Genomic DNA, 15,268 nt, shown 5'->3' with positions numbered 1-15,268 from the left:
CCATATGTGAACCCTTTTGTCTTTGCTAAAGGTAATAAAACTAAAAACTAGAAAACAGACACTGGTTAAGTAGTTTCTCTGATTGCTTGGAGCTAGCAACCCTTTATGCAGAAGGTAAAATTGTGTTTTTAAATGATATTTTTGGTGGAACACCAAACTTAGCATCCTTCATTCTCCCTTAAATTCTTTTGGTGTGCAACACCAAACTTAGCTCCTTGCAATATAGATAAAGCTACTCAGCCTTGTTTATTGAAATAGTTGGGAAAAGAAAACTACCTTTGGTTGGGTTGCCTCCCAACAAGTGCTCTTTTAATGTCACTAGCTTGATATCTTGTTCTTTGATCATGGAGGCTGAAAATCATAGTGCCTTAGCTTTTTTCCTCTTACTGTGAACTTTCTTTCGGTCTCCTCTTTGATGATCTCTAGGTGTTCAAGTGAAAGGATCCAGTTCACAGTATAGTACTCAGATAATTGTGGACACACCTTTATTGGTTGGGTGTTTAACATCACTTTATCCCCTGGTGAGAAGCCTTCAGTGGGGATTTTCTTGTTTCTCCACCCTTTTGGCCTCTTCTTCTTTTCTTTCTCAGAAGATAATTCATGCCTTGGTGGTTCTTTATCTGGAGTGTCGAGGTTCTCATCTGGGGGTTTTGGATATAGTTCCTCCTTGATTTCTTTGTTCTGTTGCACCATCCCTACTTCTTTCAAGCATGGGTTTAAAAACCTTGGAGTTGACTCCTTAATTGTCTTCTTTGAGCTATGATCTCTAGCCTTATCCATCTTGCATTCTTCTTCTTGAGTGGGCTCATGTAAAGTCTTGAAGACATGAAATGCTAGGTGCTCATCATGCACTCTTAGCAATAATTCCCCTTTTTCAACATCTATCAATGCCCTGCCCGTAGCCAGGAAAGGCCTCCCCAGAATGATGGGAGTGTTAGGGCTCTCCTCTATATCCAAAATGACAAAATCAGCCGGGAGAAGAAATTTTCCCACTTTTACCAGTGCATTCTCTACAACTCCAAGTGCTTGCTGAATGGATTTGTCATCCATTTGAAGAAGTATTCGTGTGGATTTCAGCTCAAAAATTTGGAGTTTCTTCATTAGAGACAAAGGCATCAAGTTTATGCTTGTACCAAGGTCACAGAATGACTTCTCAATTGTTATGTTTCCTATGGTGCAAGGTATATAAAAACTCCCAGGATCATCTTTCTTCTCTGGCAAATCTCTTTGGAGAATAGCACTACATTCCATTGTCATCTCAACAATTTGTCCTTCTTTTAGGGACTTTTTCTTCGTCAGCACTTCCTTCATAAATTTGGCATACAATGGCATCTGTTCAAGTGCTTCTAAGAAAGGAATATTGATGCTGAGTGTCTTGAATATGTCCAGAAACTTTGAGTATTGCTTATCCTTGTTTTCTTTTTTGAACCTCTGAGGGTATGGAAGTTTGGGGACATATGGCTTTACCCCTTCCTTCTTCTCTTGTAGCTGTGGCTTAAGGATGTTCTTGTCTCCCTTTGAGATTTGTGCCTTCTTGGTTTTCTGATCTTCTTTACTTCTCCCCTCTATCTCTTCTTGTGGAACTTCTCTGTTGTATTTTTCCTGATTGATGTGGCTTCCTTCTTCATAGTCTTTTCACTTCCCATTATGATTGCCTTGCACTCCTCCCACTTTGTAGCTTTTCCTTTGTCCCTTGGGTTGTCTTCAGTGGTACTGGAAGAGGTATTTGCTCTCTTCTCACCCATTTCTAAAATTTGCTTAGCCATTTGCTCCATATGCCTCTCAAGATTTCTGATTGAAGCTTCTTGGTTTTTGCTTGTTATGGCTTGATCTTTTCTTGCTGCTTCTTGATCTTGTCTGACCATCTCTTAAGTTTTGATGAGTTTCTCTATTAATATATCTAGACTAGAGATTCTTTGAGAGTCTGGATTTGGTTGTGGTTGTGTGAGATGAGATGGTTGTTGCTGAAGGTTGTTTGAATTATCTACGGGGATATTTTGTGGGTAGAATGTGGATGTGGAAAAGTTATTCTGGTGGTTTTGTGAGTTGTTATGGGGTTGGTGGTATGTGTTTTGTGGGTTTTTGAATTGGTTAGTATTATTGGATGAATGGCTTTGGTTGTTTGTGTTGCTGAGGCTGCTATAGTTTAGGTCCCTTTGTCCTTGATTCTGGTGCTCACCCCACCTCAAGTTAGAATGATTCCTCCAGGATGGGTTGTGTGTGTCAACATGGAAGTTGTGTTGGAACGAACTTGAGGTGTTATTCATATGTTGCACCTACTCAGGGCTTTGTTGCTCATAATTGAATGTCCCGAAACCTTCTTCAGATTGCTTCCACCCATGTGAGGTTTGAGATTGGCCTTGTGTATTTACTGCAGAAATTTACAGTCCATTAATTTTCTTGGCCATCATTTCCATTTGTTGCTGAAGTTGTTGATGAATCTGTTTGTTTTGTGCCAAGAGAGTGTCAACACTTTCATGCTCCAAGATACCTTTCTTGGGAGTTGGTTGGCGTTGCATTTGATGAGCAAAGAAGTATTGATTATTTGCCACCATGTCTATGAGGTTTTGGGCTTCCTCTACTGTCTTTATTAATTACAAAGAACCTCCTGCTGAATGGTCTAGTGCTTCCTGATCTTTCAGAGTGAATCCTACATAGAAATTCTGAAGTATGTCCCATTCATTGAACATTTCAGAGGGACATTTTCTAATCAAGGCCTTGTATATCTCCCATGCCTTATAGAGGGACTCTCCATCCATCTGTTTGAAGGTTTGCACTTCTGTCTTCAATCTAATAATATTCTGAGGTGGGTAGAATTTGGCTAGGAATTTGCTCACTAAATCTTCCCAATTATTGATGATTTCTTTGGGAAATGTCTCTAGCCATTGAGAGGCCTTATCCTTCAGAGAGAATGGAAATAGCAGTAGCTTGTAGATGTCTGGATGCACACCACTTGTTTTGACAGTTTCACAAATCCTGAAGAAGATGGATAAGTGTTGGTTTGGATCTTCAAGTGGACCTCCTCCATAGGAGCAATTGTTCTACACCAGAGTAATAAGTTGAGGCTTCAACTCAAAGTTATTTGCATGAATGTTGGGAGTAAGTATGCTACTTCCATAGTTTCTTGCATTGGGGATAGTGTAAGAGGCCAACACCCTCCTTGCAGGTTGAACATTGTTGGTTACTTCTGCCTCATCCTCCATGAATTGCGCAATCACAAATAAACCAAATAAAAACTGAACATTCTAATGCTAGAATGTGGTTAGAGGGATAGATAACACAATGTGTCAAACAGTTAATATGCTTAAAAGAAAACAAAAGAAAAATGCTTAATCTAGATTATCACCTTACATAATCGTTGTCAATCTAGATCAATCCCCGGCAACGGCGCCAAAAACTTGATGGGTGGAAATCAGATTCCACACCAAAACTCACCGGCAAGTGTACCAGGGCGCATCAAGTAGTAATTACTGACATGAGTGAGGCCGATCCCATAGGATTGATGGATTGAGCAATTTTAGTTAGGTGATGAATTTAGTTAAGCAAACACTTGATGATTTGAGTGAAACTTGAATAGCAAAAGCTAAATTGCATGAAAATAAAAGGGAGAAGGGAAATTGATAGAAAAATAAAGTGCAGAAGAGTAAATTGCATGAAACTTTAAGTGCAAGAAGGTAAAAGAGCTGAAACTTAAAGTGCAAGTAACGTAAATGACTGAAACGTAAATTGTAAGAAATGTAAATAGCTGAAGCTTAAAGTGCAAGAAAACTAAATTACTGCATCTAAATTACTGAGAAACTTAAATTGCTTGAAGATTAAAGGGATTTGGGAGCTGGGATTTAGAATTTAACAAAAAATACAAAATGTAATCATTCAGAGAAGTAGAAGATGAAATGAGTTGCAGAAGATCCAAACAAAAAAGGAAAATTTCTTGGAAAAGTAAACAGAAAGAAAATTTAGCTCAATTATAAAATCTAAAAGAAAAATTGAAGATCTAAGAGGAGCAATGAGATTAGAACACAGATCTAGATCTCAATTACACCCTTGATCAAACAGAAAATAAATTGCAGAAGAAATGTAAATGAAACAGAAAATAAAACTCAAATCCAATTTCTCAATTCTCAGAATTTTGCAGCAAAAGAACAAAGATGAATTTCAGAGCAAGAGTTGAAACAGAATTCCTTCAATCTCAATCCAAAATTTGAAGCAGAAAGTAGAGATTGCAGAAAAAAGTAAAATAAAAACTAGAGAGCAAGACTCAGATCCAATCTCAAGTTCAGAGCTTTCAATGAAAACTAAAGTTAAAGAAAATGAAAATTGAGCTAAAAGGTAAAATGTAAAAGTGAGCAAAAAGTTAAAACTCAAAAAAAATGAAAAGAAGGTCCTTTTCAAATCAAGCTAACTCCTATTTATACACTTTCTATTTTTGATTTTCAGAATTTGGAGTGGGCTTTTCAAATTGGTGAAGAAGTGGATCCAAATTGGCTTTTGATTGAAATTGGACCCAGGAACCACCTCCAGTGGAGCGCTCAGTTATGTAAAATAACGTAGCGCTCCCTTACCTTCTTTCTGGGCTCGTGCCAAGCCCATATGCATAGCAAAGTAGCGCTCAGTTAATGAATTGAACGTAGCGTCCTTTGCCTTTGAGTGAGGCTCCCACTTCGAGCCTTGGTGGCTTCAATTTTGCCAATTCCCTTGTGAAGCATAGCGCTCAGTGAACTAAGTTCACGTAGTGCACTTTCTTTCATGCGCTTGTCCCCTTCTTCGAATCTTGGTGAAGCCATTTTGGCCAATTTTCTTGCCAAGCCTTATAGCACGCTTCTCTTGGTTCATGGGTTCGAACCTTGTCTGTCCCCTTTGGTTTCAATGCGCTTTGCTTTTCTTTTGTTGAGGCCCACGAAAATATTAAAACATTTAACGTAGCGCTCTTAGTTTCTTTGGTTCCTTTGAGCGCTCAGTTGGGTAATTGAGCACTGGCCCTTCTTGCTTTGGATGAGCGCCACACTTTTATGGCCATGGGTCACACTTTTCAAAGCGTGGCCTATGGTCCAAAGCGTGTTCTAATATTACTTTTCCTTTTTTTCATCATTTCTTCACCTACAATTAATCAAAATAACCAATCAAAGCATCACCAAATTCATAAGGTTTATAAATCATTCAAAAACCAACTAATTCTAGCTTAAACCTTATGATTTTATGTCAATTAAATGTTGGTTGATTGATTCAACATAACCATGCAAATCCACTCCAAATCACTTACTTATAATGCAAGAAAGTGCATAAAACCTAATGAAACAAGTGAAAAATGCTTGAAAAGCTAGCATAAGATGACATGTCATCACAACACCAAACTTAAACCTTGCTTGTCCCCAAGCAAGAAAAGAATCATGTAATAAAGATTGACAATCCAAGGTAAGAAGAATAGCAACTCAATGTTCATGGTTAGCTAGTTTTCTATGCATGCTACAATCACAAAAGAATTGTAAATGATTGATGCTTCTATCTAGCTCATTTTATGAAATATTTTCCTTATGTTTCTTCCTTGAAACAAGCTTTTGATTTTCTTATTAGCTTCTCCTTTTGGGTGCTTTTGTCCCATGAGTTGATAAAAAAGCTACGACTCTAAATGCTTTATTTTCAAGTATTACCACTTGACACATAAGCACCACAAGCATTGAATTAGAGGACTTCATTAAGCTCCTTTGTTTCTTTTCTTGACTCTCTAATCATTGATGCTCAGAGCCTTGAGCTTTGAGGGAGTGCATTTGCACTTGAGCCTAGCCTTGACTTCTAAGTGTTTTGTTTTCAAGCTTTTTGCCTGATACATAAACACCATAAGTACTTAACAAATGAATTGTCATTGGTACTCAGAGCCTTCACCTTTCTCATTCTTTCCCTTTTTCTTTTCTTGCCTTAATTTGCAATTGCTTCTTCAAGGTTTTTATGATTTCAAAAGATTTCACAAAATGTCCTAGATGAAAACTTCAATTAAATAAAATCTAATGCAATTGAGCAACAATTAACCATACTAGCCTTCCAATACTTGTATGCACATGCTGAGTTCTTCTTTAATTCCTTGTTTGTTTATGATCATAATACTTTACTGCTTTTGAATTCACAAAACTCAAGTTGGTAGTCATAATGTCACAGCAACATGTTACAGATCAAAATTCAGGCTATGCTTATTCATACCACACATGTATACAGAGAAGATAAAGACAATCATGCAATTTAAAGTGCTGGAAACAAATGAGAGGAAAAAGAACTTTACAACCTTGTGATTCATCTTCTCTATTGTTGTCATCTTCCTCCCATTCTTCCCTTTCCCTTATCAAACTCAGAATGCTTGCTCATCCTCAAGCAACAATTAGAACACTGGCTATGGGGCTAACATGGATCATGAATGTCTTACACAATGAAATGTTAGTAACACGTGTGTTTTAAGCAAGCAAAATTAAGGATAACAATCAAGACACAAGAGACAGAGACATTGTGATTGCAAACATAAGAGGGTGTGCATGACACATGGCATAAAAGATAACTGGCACACCAAACTTAGTGTGACACTTTCACTTGGAATTGATGCAAGTATCTAGTAAGGATTGGAACCAAATTTTGTTGCATAGCAACACCAAACTTAGAATGCAATCATATGTCAATTTATTTGAATTAAAACTAAGCAAATGAATCTGTTATATGCTAAGTACAATCACCATGCCAAGAATCTGTCATGAATAAGGATCTCTTGGTGATGTATTAACAAAAATAGTTGATAAAAGAAAGCATTAAAAACAAGTAAATGACTAAAACAAAGAGAAAACTAAAATTGTCCAACTAAGAAGAAAAATAACACTACAAAGGGCATTATGATTATGCATACAAGTGGTGTTGCTGAATGAATTGCATAGAAAATTAAGTGGCACACCAAACTTAGAATCTTAGTGTGACACTCTCAATTAGAATTAATGCAATCATCCAGAGGGATTGAAAACAAATTGTTGCAGGGCAACACCAAACTTAGAATGTAATCATATGCCAATTTATTGAAATTAAACAAAGCAAACAAAGAAAGTAAACAAAACAAATGAAAGAAATGTTACCTACGGTTGACATATTCTTCACTTTCTTCCTCTTCTTCCAGTTTGTTAAGAGGAATGACCTCAAGGGGGGAGAAGACTCAGCTATTGTCCCTTGTCTTGGCCTTTCCTCAGCAAGCTTCCTTTTGTAAATGGCTTGATTGAGCTTGCTTGCTGTATCAGGGACAGGATTGGTGCTCTTGTTAGTTGCTTTCACTTCTTTGGATTCAAGTCTTGGTTGCTGTGTGATTATTGGAGCTTTATCTTCATCAAATGCCTTTTGAATTGTTGGTTCCATGAGCTCTTCCTCCATTCCTTCTTCATAATTTTCCATTAAATCCTTTGGAGGTGACTTTTCATGTTCTATTGTCACTTCAATCAGCCTCTGTGGATATGGAGTTTTAGGTTCAAATGCCTCCTCCACCTCATTCTTCATTAAAATTTTGCTGGACACAGGGACCTCTTCTTGCTCTTTCACGTCCTCTTTTGCACTCAACAATTGATCTAAAACCACTTCCATATTTTTGACAAAGGTTTCTTTTACTGTCCAAGCTTTTTTCGTCTCCTCTTCATATCTCTTAAACATAGACTCAAGCTATGAGAGTCTTTGGTTCAAGGAAGTTGGTGTGGTTTGTGAGTTTTGGCAAGGATTTTGTGTGGAGACAAAGTCCAGTGATGAAGAATTTTCAAATGAAAAACTAGGAGGTGAGGTTGGACAGTTTTGCATAAGTGAATTGAAGGCACGTTCAAGTGAAGATGGCTCTTGATAAGTGGAATATGAATAATTGAAATTCCCTTCCCAACCACGGTCTGTGTAACTGTCATCACAGTATGAGTTACTTTGTGGCTCTGGGAGATGTTCATGCTTTTTCATTCCTTGGTCATACTCCCAACCACTGTTAGAATAATGACATGAATCATTTTGTGGTGGTGGTTGGTATCCCATATGATTCTCTTGCTCATCTTGTGGTTTTGAAGGATATCTCCATTGATTGGAGTGCTCAGAAATTGTGATGACTTGGTGATATTCTCAGCCACCATTAGAGATTGGTGATGGTGGGTAATATCCCATAAATTTTGTTTGATCATAAGATGAGTTGAACTCCATTTACATTTTGTAAAACACAACACCATTGACAATTGAAATTCATGTCTCAGAGAAGAATTTCTTAGTGAGGCAATAACTCAAACACCTTAGTTTCAATCTAAAACAGAAAACAAAAATAAAGAAAATGCTTGATCTAGACTTCTCACCCACTTAATCATTGTTGATCTAAATCAATCCCCGGCAATGGCGCTAAAAACTTGATGGGTGGAAATTAGATTCCAACACCAAACTCACCGGCAAGTGTACCGGGTCGCATCAAGTAGTAAAACTCAGAGTGAGGTCGATCCCACAGGGATTGATGGATCAAGCAACTTTAGTGGGTGATTAGTTTAGTCAAGCTAACATTGGTGAATTGAAGTGAAATTAAAGCAACAGAAAGTAAATTTACAGGAATTATAAGGTGCAGAAAGTAAATTGCATTGAAGCTTAAATGACAAGGAAAATAAATTGCAGCAGATCTCTCTTGCAGGATTAAATTGACAGAAGCTTAAAGAACAAGGAATGTAAATTGTAGTAAATATAAATCAGCAGAATGTAGATTGAACAAAAGCTTAAAGAGCAAGAAAAGTAAATTGCAACAAAATGTAAAGGGGGTTGGGTGTTGAAAATTAAAGAGACAGTAAATCAGAACTCAGAACAAGAAATTTAAATTGCAGGAAAATTAAATTCAGATCACAGCAAGCTCAAACGTAAATTAGCAAGGACGTAGAGAATTTAAATTGCATAGGAAGCAAACTCAGCTCAAGCAAAATGTAAAAGTGCAGAAAAGGAATTGCAGAAGAGAGAATTGTAGAGATTGAAAGTATATAAGCGAAATCGCATTGGAAAGAAAATGAAGCATAGAAGAAAAGAGAACCCAGATCTGATTTCCAATTCTCAAATTCAAATAGGAAAATTAGAAGAGATTTCTCTACTCTACTCCTACTCCTACTACTCTCTAATGGAGCCAGCCTTTTTCTTTTTTAAAATATAACAGATGCCTTTATATAGGCTTTTTACAAAATAAAAAATGAAATTGAAATTGAAAACAAATTACAATTAAATGAAATTCCTAATCTAACTTGTTCTTGTGCCTTTGAGTGATGATATGGGCTTTGCTTGCTTTGGATTTGAAGAGAGATGGGTCCGGTTGGCCTTAGTTCAATTGGTTTGGAGCATGTGGGTCAAGGTTGCTTGGTTCAAGTTGGTTTGAGGCATGGGGCACCTCCCAGTGAAGCGCTCAGTTAAGTAATGCAACATAGCGCTACTTGAAACCTTGCCTAGCGCTCACTTATTGAGCGCTCAGTTCACTCATTGAGCGCTACCTAGTGCATAGGATGGCCTCCCAAGTGTGAAAGTCACGAAAAAGTTAAAAGAAGTAACGTAGCGCTACATTCCTTGTGTGTTGGTTTCCACTTTCGAGCCCTGGCTGTCCCCTTTTGCCAATTTCCTCATCATGTGTAGTGCTCAGTGAGTGAAGAAAACGTAGCGCTACACTTAGCTTCCCTTGGTTCCCTCTTCGAACCTTGCTGGCTTCACTTTGGTTGATTTTTGGGCCTTAAAGATACATTTCACTTGTGCCTCAATTTCATGCCAAATATGGATTGATATATATCGTTGGAAAGCTCTGAATGTTAACTTTCCAATGCAACTGGAAGCACATCAATTGGACATCTGTAGCTCAAGTTATAGCCCTTTGAAGGAGGCATGGTCATGCTGTCACAAGGCTAAAAAAACCCCGAAAAAGTTAACAATTTTAACGTAGCGCTCCATGTAATTGAGCGCTAGCCTTTGTTTCCTTCATTCATGGTCATGGGCCATGCTTTTAAAAGCGTGGCCTAAGGCATCAAAGTGTGCTCCGAAACTCTTTTTTTCTCCTTTTTAGCTTATTTTGTGCTTTTTTTTTGCTTCTTTTTCTTCTTATTTCCTACAAAGTTTATAAAAAATCAAAAGATTAAGGAAATATATCATTCAAGCATAAAAGAATGTAATATTTAAGCACTAATCATCAATTTCTTGTATGAAAAAGCATAGAAAAACATGACATGATGACATGTCATCACAATGCACCTGCAACATTCCAAAGGTGCATGCTCTCCATATTTTCTGACATGATTGAAAGATTTATTGAAGTGTTTATGGATGACTTTTCTGTATTTGGTGATTTATATTCTAAGTGCTTGCACCACTTAGCCTTGGTGCTAAAGAGATGCCAACAAACCAACCTAGTTTTGAAATGGGAAAAATGTCACTTTATGGTAACAGAGGGGGTGGTTCTTGGTCATAAAATCTCTAAGAAAGGCATAGAGTTGGACAAGGCCAAGGTGGAAGTGAATGAAAAATTGCCCCCACCTTACAATGTCAAAGCAATTAGAAGTTTCCTAGGAATGCTGATTTTATAGAAGGTTCATTAGAGATTTTTCAAAGATTGCCAAACCTCTAAGTAACTTGCTTGTCTCTAATGTACCTTTTATCTTTGATAGAGAATGCATGCTAGCCTTTGATAAGCTTAAAAATAGACTTTTCTCTGCACCTATCATAGCACAACCTTGCTGGGATTCATCCTTTGAATTGATGTGTGATGCATCAAACTTTGCTGTTAGTGCTATTTTAGGACAGAGGAGGGATAAGCTGGTACATGTTATTTATTATGCTAGCAAAGTCCTTAATGAGAATCTTACACCACTGCAGAGAAGGAACTTCTTGCCATAGTTTTTTGCATTTGATAAGTTTAGATCATATCTTATTAGTTCTAAAGTCATTGTGTTTACTGACTATGCAGCTCTCAAATATTTGCTTACCAAACAAGAGTCCAAGCCTAGATTGATAAGGTGGATCTTGCTACTCCAAGAGTTCAATATTGAAATCAAGGATAGAAGTAGAGTAGAGAACAAGGTGGCTGACTGATGCACCACTATTTCGTGGTACATCTTGTGCCTAATTGAGTGGATTTTATCCACTATTGTCACACTTATTCATGTAAATTGCATATTTTACATTTTCCTTCCTAATTCTGTGCTATGATTGAAAACGTGCTTCTTTGGCCTTAAATTTGCTAATTTTAATCCTCTATTGTTACCATTTGATGCCTTGATATGTGTGTTAAGTGATTTCAGGGTTTATAGGGCAGGAATGGCTTAGAGGATGGAAAGGAAGCATGCAAAAGTGGAAAGAATACAAGAAATTGAAGGAATTGCTAAGCTGTCCAGCCTGACCTCTTCGTACTTAACTGACCATAACTTGAGCTATAGAGGTCCAAATGAGGCGGTTCCAATTGCGTTGGAAGCTAACATCTGGGGCTTCGAAATGATATATAATTTGCCATAGTTTCCCTGAATATAGGCGATGCGCACGCGTGCATCACACGCACGCGTCGCATCTGCGAAATTCCAGCGTATCAGAATTTGCCTCCAGCGATTTCTGTGCTGTTTTTGACCCAGTTCTCGGCCCAGAAAACACAGATTAGAGGCTACAGAGTGGAGGAATGGAGAGACACTTCTCATAATTCATAATTTTAGGATTTAGATGTAGTTTCTAGAGATTTTAGGATTCCTAGTGTTATGCTTTTGAGTTGGATATTACAAAGAGTTTCTACCTCCGTTGAAGTCATTATTATTCTAGTTTGTTTTCTTTTTCCCTTACTCTTTCATATCCTTAATCCTTATTCAGAGTTATAATTGGATTGTTTTAGAATTTATTAATGCAAGAAGTATTTTTCCATTTAAATTTTATTATTTGTTTAATTGCTTCCAATTGATTTTAATTATCATATTCCCTTTTTACTTCTCTTATAAGTTTACGAAGATGGTATTCATGTTGACAGAGTAGCCTCCCAACTTGACTTGGGGGTTGATTAAAAGGAGACTCTTGAGTTGGAATGCTCAAGTGATTAGTTAAATTGGAAGTTGTTGGCTAATTCTCTATTTACAAACGCTGATCCTTCCCAAGGGAGAGGATTAGGATTTGCGAATAAGAGTTAGCTCAATCACTTGACATTCCTTTACTAATTGAAAATAACAACCTTTTGATACTATACTTGAGAAAATCCAACAAGGATAGAACTTCCAATTAATCATTCTCCCGGTCAAGGATTTTTATTTTGAATACATAAATCTCTTTTAATTTACATTGCTTTAATTCACAATCATTTATTTTTCCATTCTTCATTCCAAAATTTCTCAGAAACAAAAACCCATAACCAATAGTAACACACCTCCCTGCAATTCCTTGAGAGACGACCCGAGATTTAAATACTTCAGTTATTACTTTTTAGGGGTTTTGTTACTTGTGACAACCAAACTTTTGTATGAAAGGATTCTTTGTTGGTTTAGAAACTATACTTGCAACGAGAATTTATTTGTGAAATTCTTTACCTTAAAAAATCCGTTCGTCGTTGCCGGGGATTCTTTCTTTACTCTTTTCTTCTTCTTTCCCCTTCCATCATATTTTCTTCACCTCACATTCTCCATTACCTCTCTTTATCACCTTCTTTTCAAGGTTCTTTCTTTCTATTTTCTTTCTTCCCTTCTTATTATTTATTTATTTTTGTATTATTTTACTTGGTGTTAGAAATCTAATTGGGTGATTGTTTTCTTCTATAATTGCTTGTGGATTATTAAGGAGTTGTTTGATAATTATCACAAATTATTTTTATGGTTGCTTGCATGTTCAAATTTAATACTTTCAATAACATATTTACCATGCATACTAAGTGTTTGTGAAAAAGCCTGTATGGCATTATGCTTTTTTAATTATTCTATCCTTCTACTCTAATGCTTGTTTTTCACAAAACCCTTTCAATATTTTATTAATTGAATATAATTGTCAATACAAACGTGATTGTTCGTTTGTTACGAGTGATAATACATTTTAACTATTGATGCTTGATCTATGCTACTCATGCCTTTGCCTGCATGCTAATAAACATCTTGCATCTACTTGCCATAATATGCACTTGCTATATTTCCGTTGATGAACTGATCACATGTAGTCGCGACCATGTGTTAACGATATCCTTCTTTAACTTGGCAATTAATTATCACTTGTACTATCCTCCACCTTGCTTTAACCCTTAGCTTTACATGTTACCTTCCTTTTCCCTTTTCAGGATGGCCACCAAGAAGGGTAAAGAGAAAGCTGCTCCCAAACCACCGGCAAGGAGAGGAACAAAAAGGGCGCTAGCTGTGGAACCATCTTCAACATCAGTAAAGCCCTCAATAAAGCGAGTCAAGAGGATCATCAAGGTCAATGACACTGAGAAAGCTTTTCCGGCCAGAGACACTGCGCGGTTCACTAACCGTTACTGTGAGCAGATGTTCCCATTCCTGGATGAGAGGAACTACAATAATGAGCACCTACTCATCCTCCCTACCCACATTGTTGATTTTGTAGAGTCTCGCATTGAGCGCAGACAATGGGGATTCTTACGGAGATAGCCACGGCAGGTTAACCTTTCATGGGTAGTTGAATTCTACTCCAATTTTCACATGCCAGCCCTGCAGTCTGTCTATGTCCGTTAGAAGCAAGTCCGTATTTCCCAAGGGGCCATTTAGCGAGCTTTAGATCTCCCCCCTGCTCCAGAAGGATTGGACGCATACCAAGAAGCCTCTTTCAAGCACCAGACATACCAATTTGACTGGGACGACGTCCTCAGAGTTATAGCACAACCTGGCAGCAGATGGATCTATGGATACCATCGATCCCGACCTAAGGGCATATTGGCTTCAGCACTTACCTTGGAGGCTCGAGTGTGGGCACAGATTATGCCCCACTACATCTTTCTGAGCACCCACAAGTCTTCCTTCACTGCAGACATGGCTGTTCTCCTCTGGTGTATCCTTACAGACCAGCCTCTCAACTTACCAAGACACCTCCTGCACGCCATGGGACACGTACAGATTATGTCCTACCCTTTCCCGCCTTGGTTTCAGATCTAGTCTCGGCAGCCGAAGTCTCCTACAGAGCTGGGGACACCAAGACCATACTTCTGCGGGACGATCAGTATGTCCCCAATGGGAAGTACATCAGACCCCAAGCAGCCACTACCAGCCGGATTGCAGACCCGACCAGAGATATTCCTTCTCCTTCCACATAACAAGCATCTTCAACAGATTAGCTGCTTGTTCGGATACTTCAGAGATTGGACCGGCTTGACTGGCAGGCAAAGAGAATGGAGCGCCGTAACAAGGGCCAATTTACATACCTCAAGGAGCTTATTGTTGGCAACCACCCACCTGAAGAAGAACCAGATACTCCGGACTCTACTTCACCTACCAGCACTGGGAGCCATGACGACCCCGACTGTGGAGATGCTATTACCAGCCCCCCTTTGTTCCTAACTGATGGCACCGAGGACGGTGCCAAGCTTTAAGTATGGGGAGGTCGGTCAGTACCTGACTTCTAGAGGTAATCTCTCTCTTAACACCAACATTTTAGTCTTTCTTGTGTTAGATAGAATAGATTGCATGATAATAATTGTTTGCCTGTATGTTTGTTTGGTTAAAGGAATAAATTTCTTTTCAAGACTCTATTTTATTATATTTCACTAATTTAAATTAAAACTTTTTTGTTAAACTTGTTTGAAGACTGTAATTTGGAACATGAATTGTAGCTAAGAACACATAACCTAGTGAGATTTTTGAGCCTAATTGTATGGTTACATTATCTAACTATGATATTTTATTCTTGTGTGTTTTCTTCTCTCTGACTGCAATCTATATTTTGTTCCATTCTATATATCCAACGTTTAATGTATTTATATGCATGCATATGATTGAGGCCATCATTTGTTATTAGCTCACTTATCCCAAATAGCCTACTGGTGAACGAAATTGTGATTACACTTTTCACAAATCCGCACAACTAACCAGCAAGTGCACTGGGTCGTCCAAGTAATACCTTACGTTAGTAAGGGTCGATCCCACGGAGATTGTCCGCTTGAAGCAAGCTCTGGTTATCTTGTAAATCTTAGTCAGGAGATTAACGATAAAAATGATTTTGTTTAAGAAAAGTAAATAACATGAAATAAATGGTACTTGTGATTCAGTAATGAGGAACATGTGAGGTTCTGGAGATGCTCTGTTGTCTGAATCTCTGCTTTCCTACT

General features: G+C 37.8%; 1 protein-coding gene across 1 annotated transcript in view; it reads left to right on the top strand.

Annotated features, from left to right (window-relative positions):
• LOC107611161 (uncharacterized) overlaps positions 1-14,257 on the top strand; it is a 41,479-nt gene extending 27,222 nt beyond the window's left edge. The window contains exon 2 of the mRNA XM_088495630.1: positions 14,094-14,257. Within this exon, the coding sequence (XP_088351756.1) occupies positions 14,094-14,257 (164 nt within the window). The remainder of the gene's footprint in view (positions 1-14,093) is intronic.
• Positions 14,258-15,268: the final 1,011 nt, after the last annotated feature.

The sequence above is a fragment of the Arachis ipaensis genome, chromosome B8 (genome assembly GCF_059453495.1).
Source record: "Arachis ipaensis isolate K30076 ecotype BB chromosome B8, ASM5945349v1, whole genome shotgun sequence".
In the NCBI taxonomy this organism is placed as follows: Eukaryota; Viridiplantae; Streptophyta; class Magnoliopsida; order Fabales; family Fabaceae; genus Arachis; species Arachis ipaensis.
Note: the sequence above shows the minus strand (reverse complement) of the source record. Positions and strands in the feature narration are given on the sequence as shown.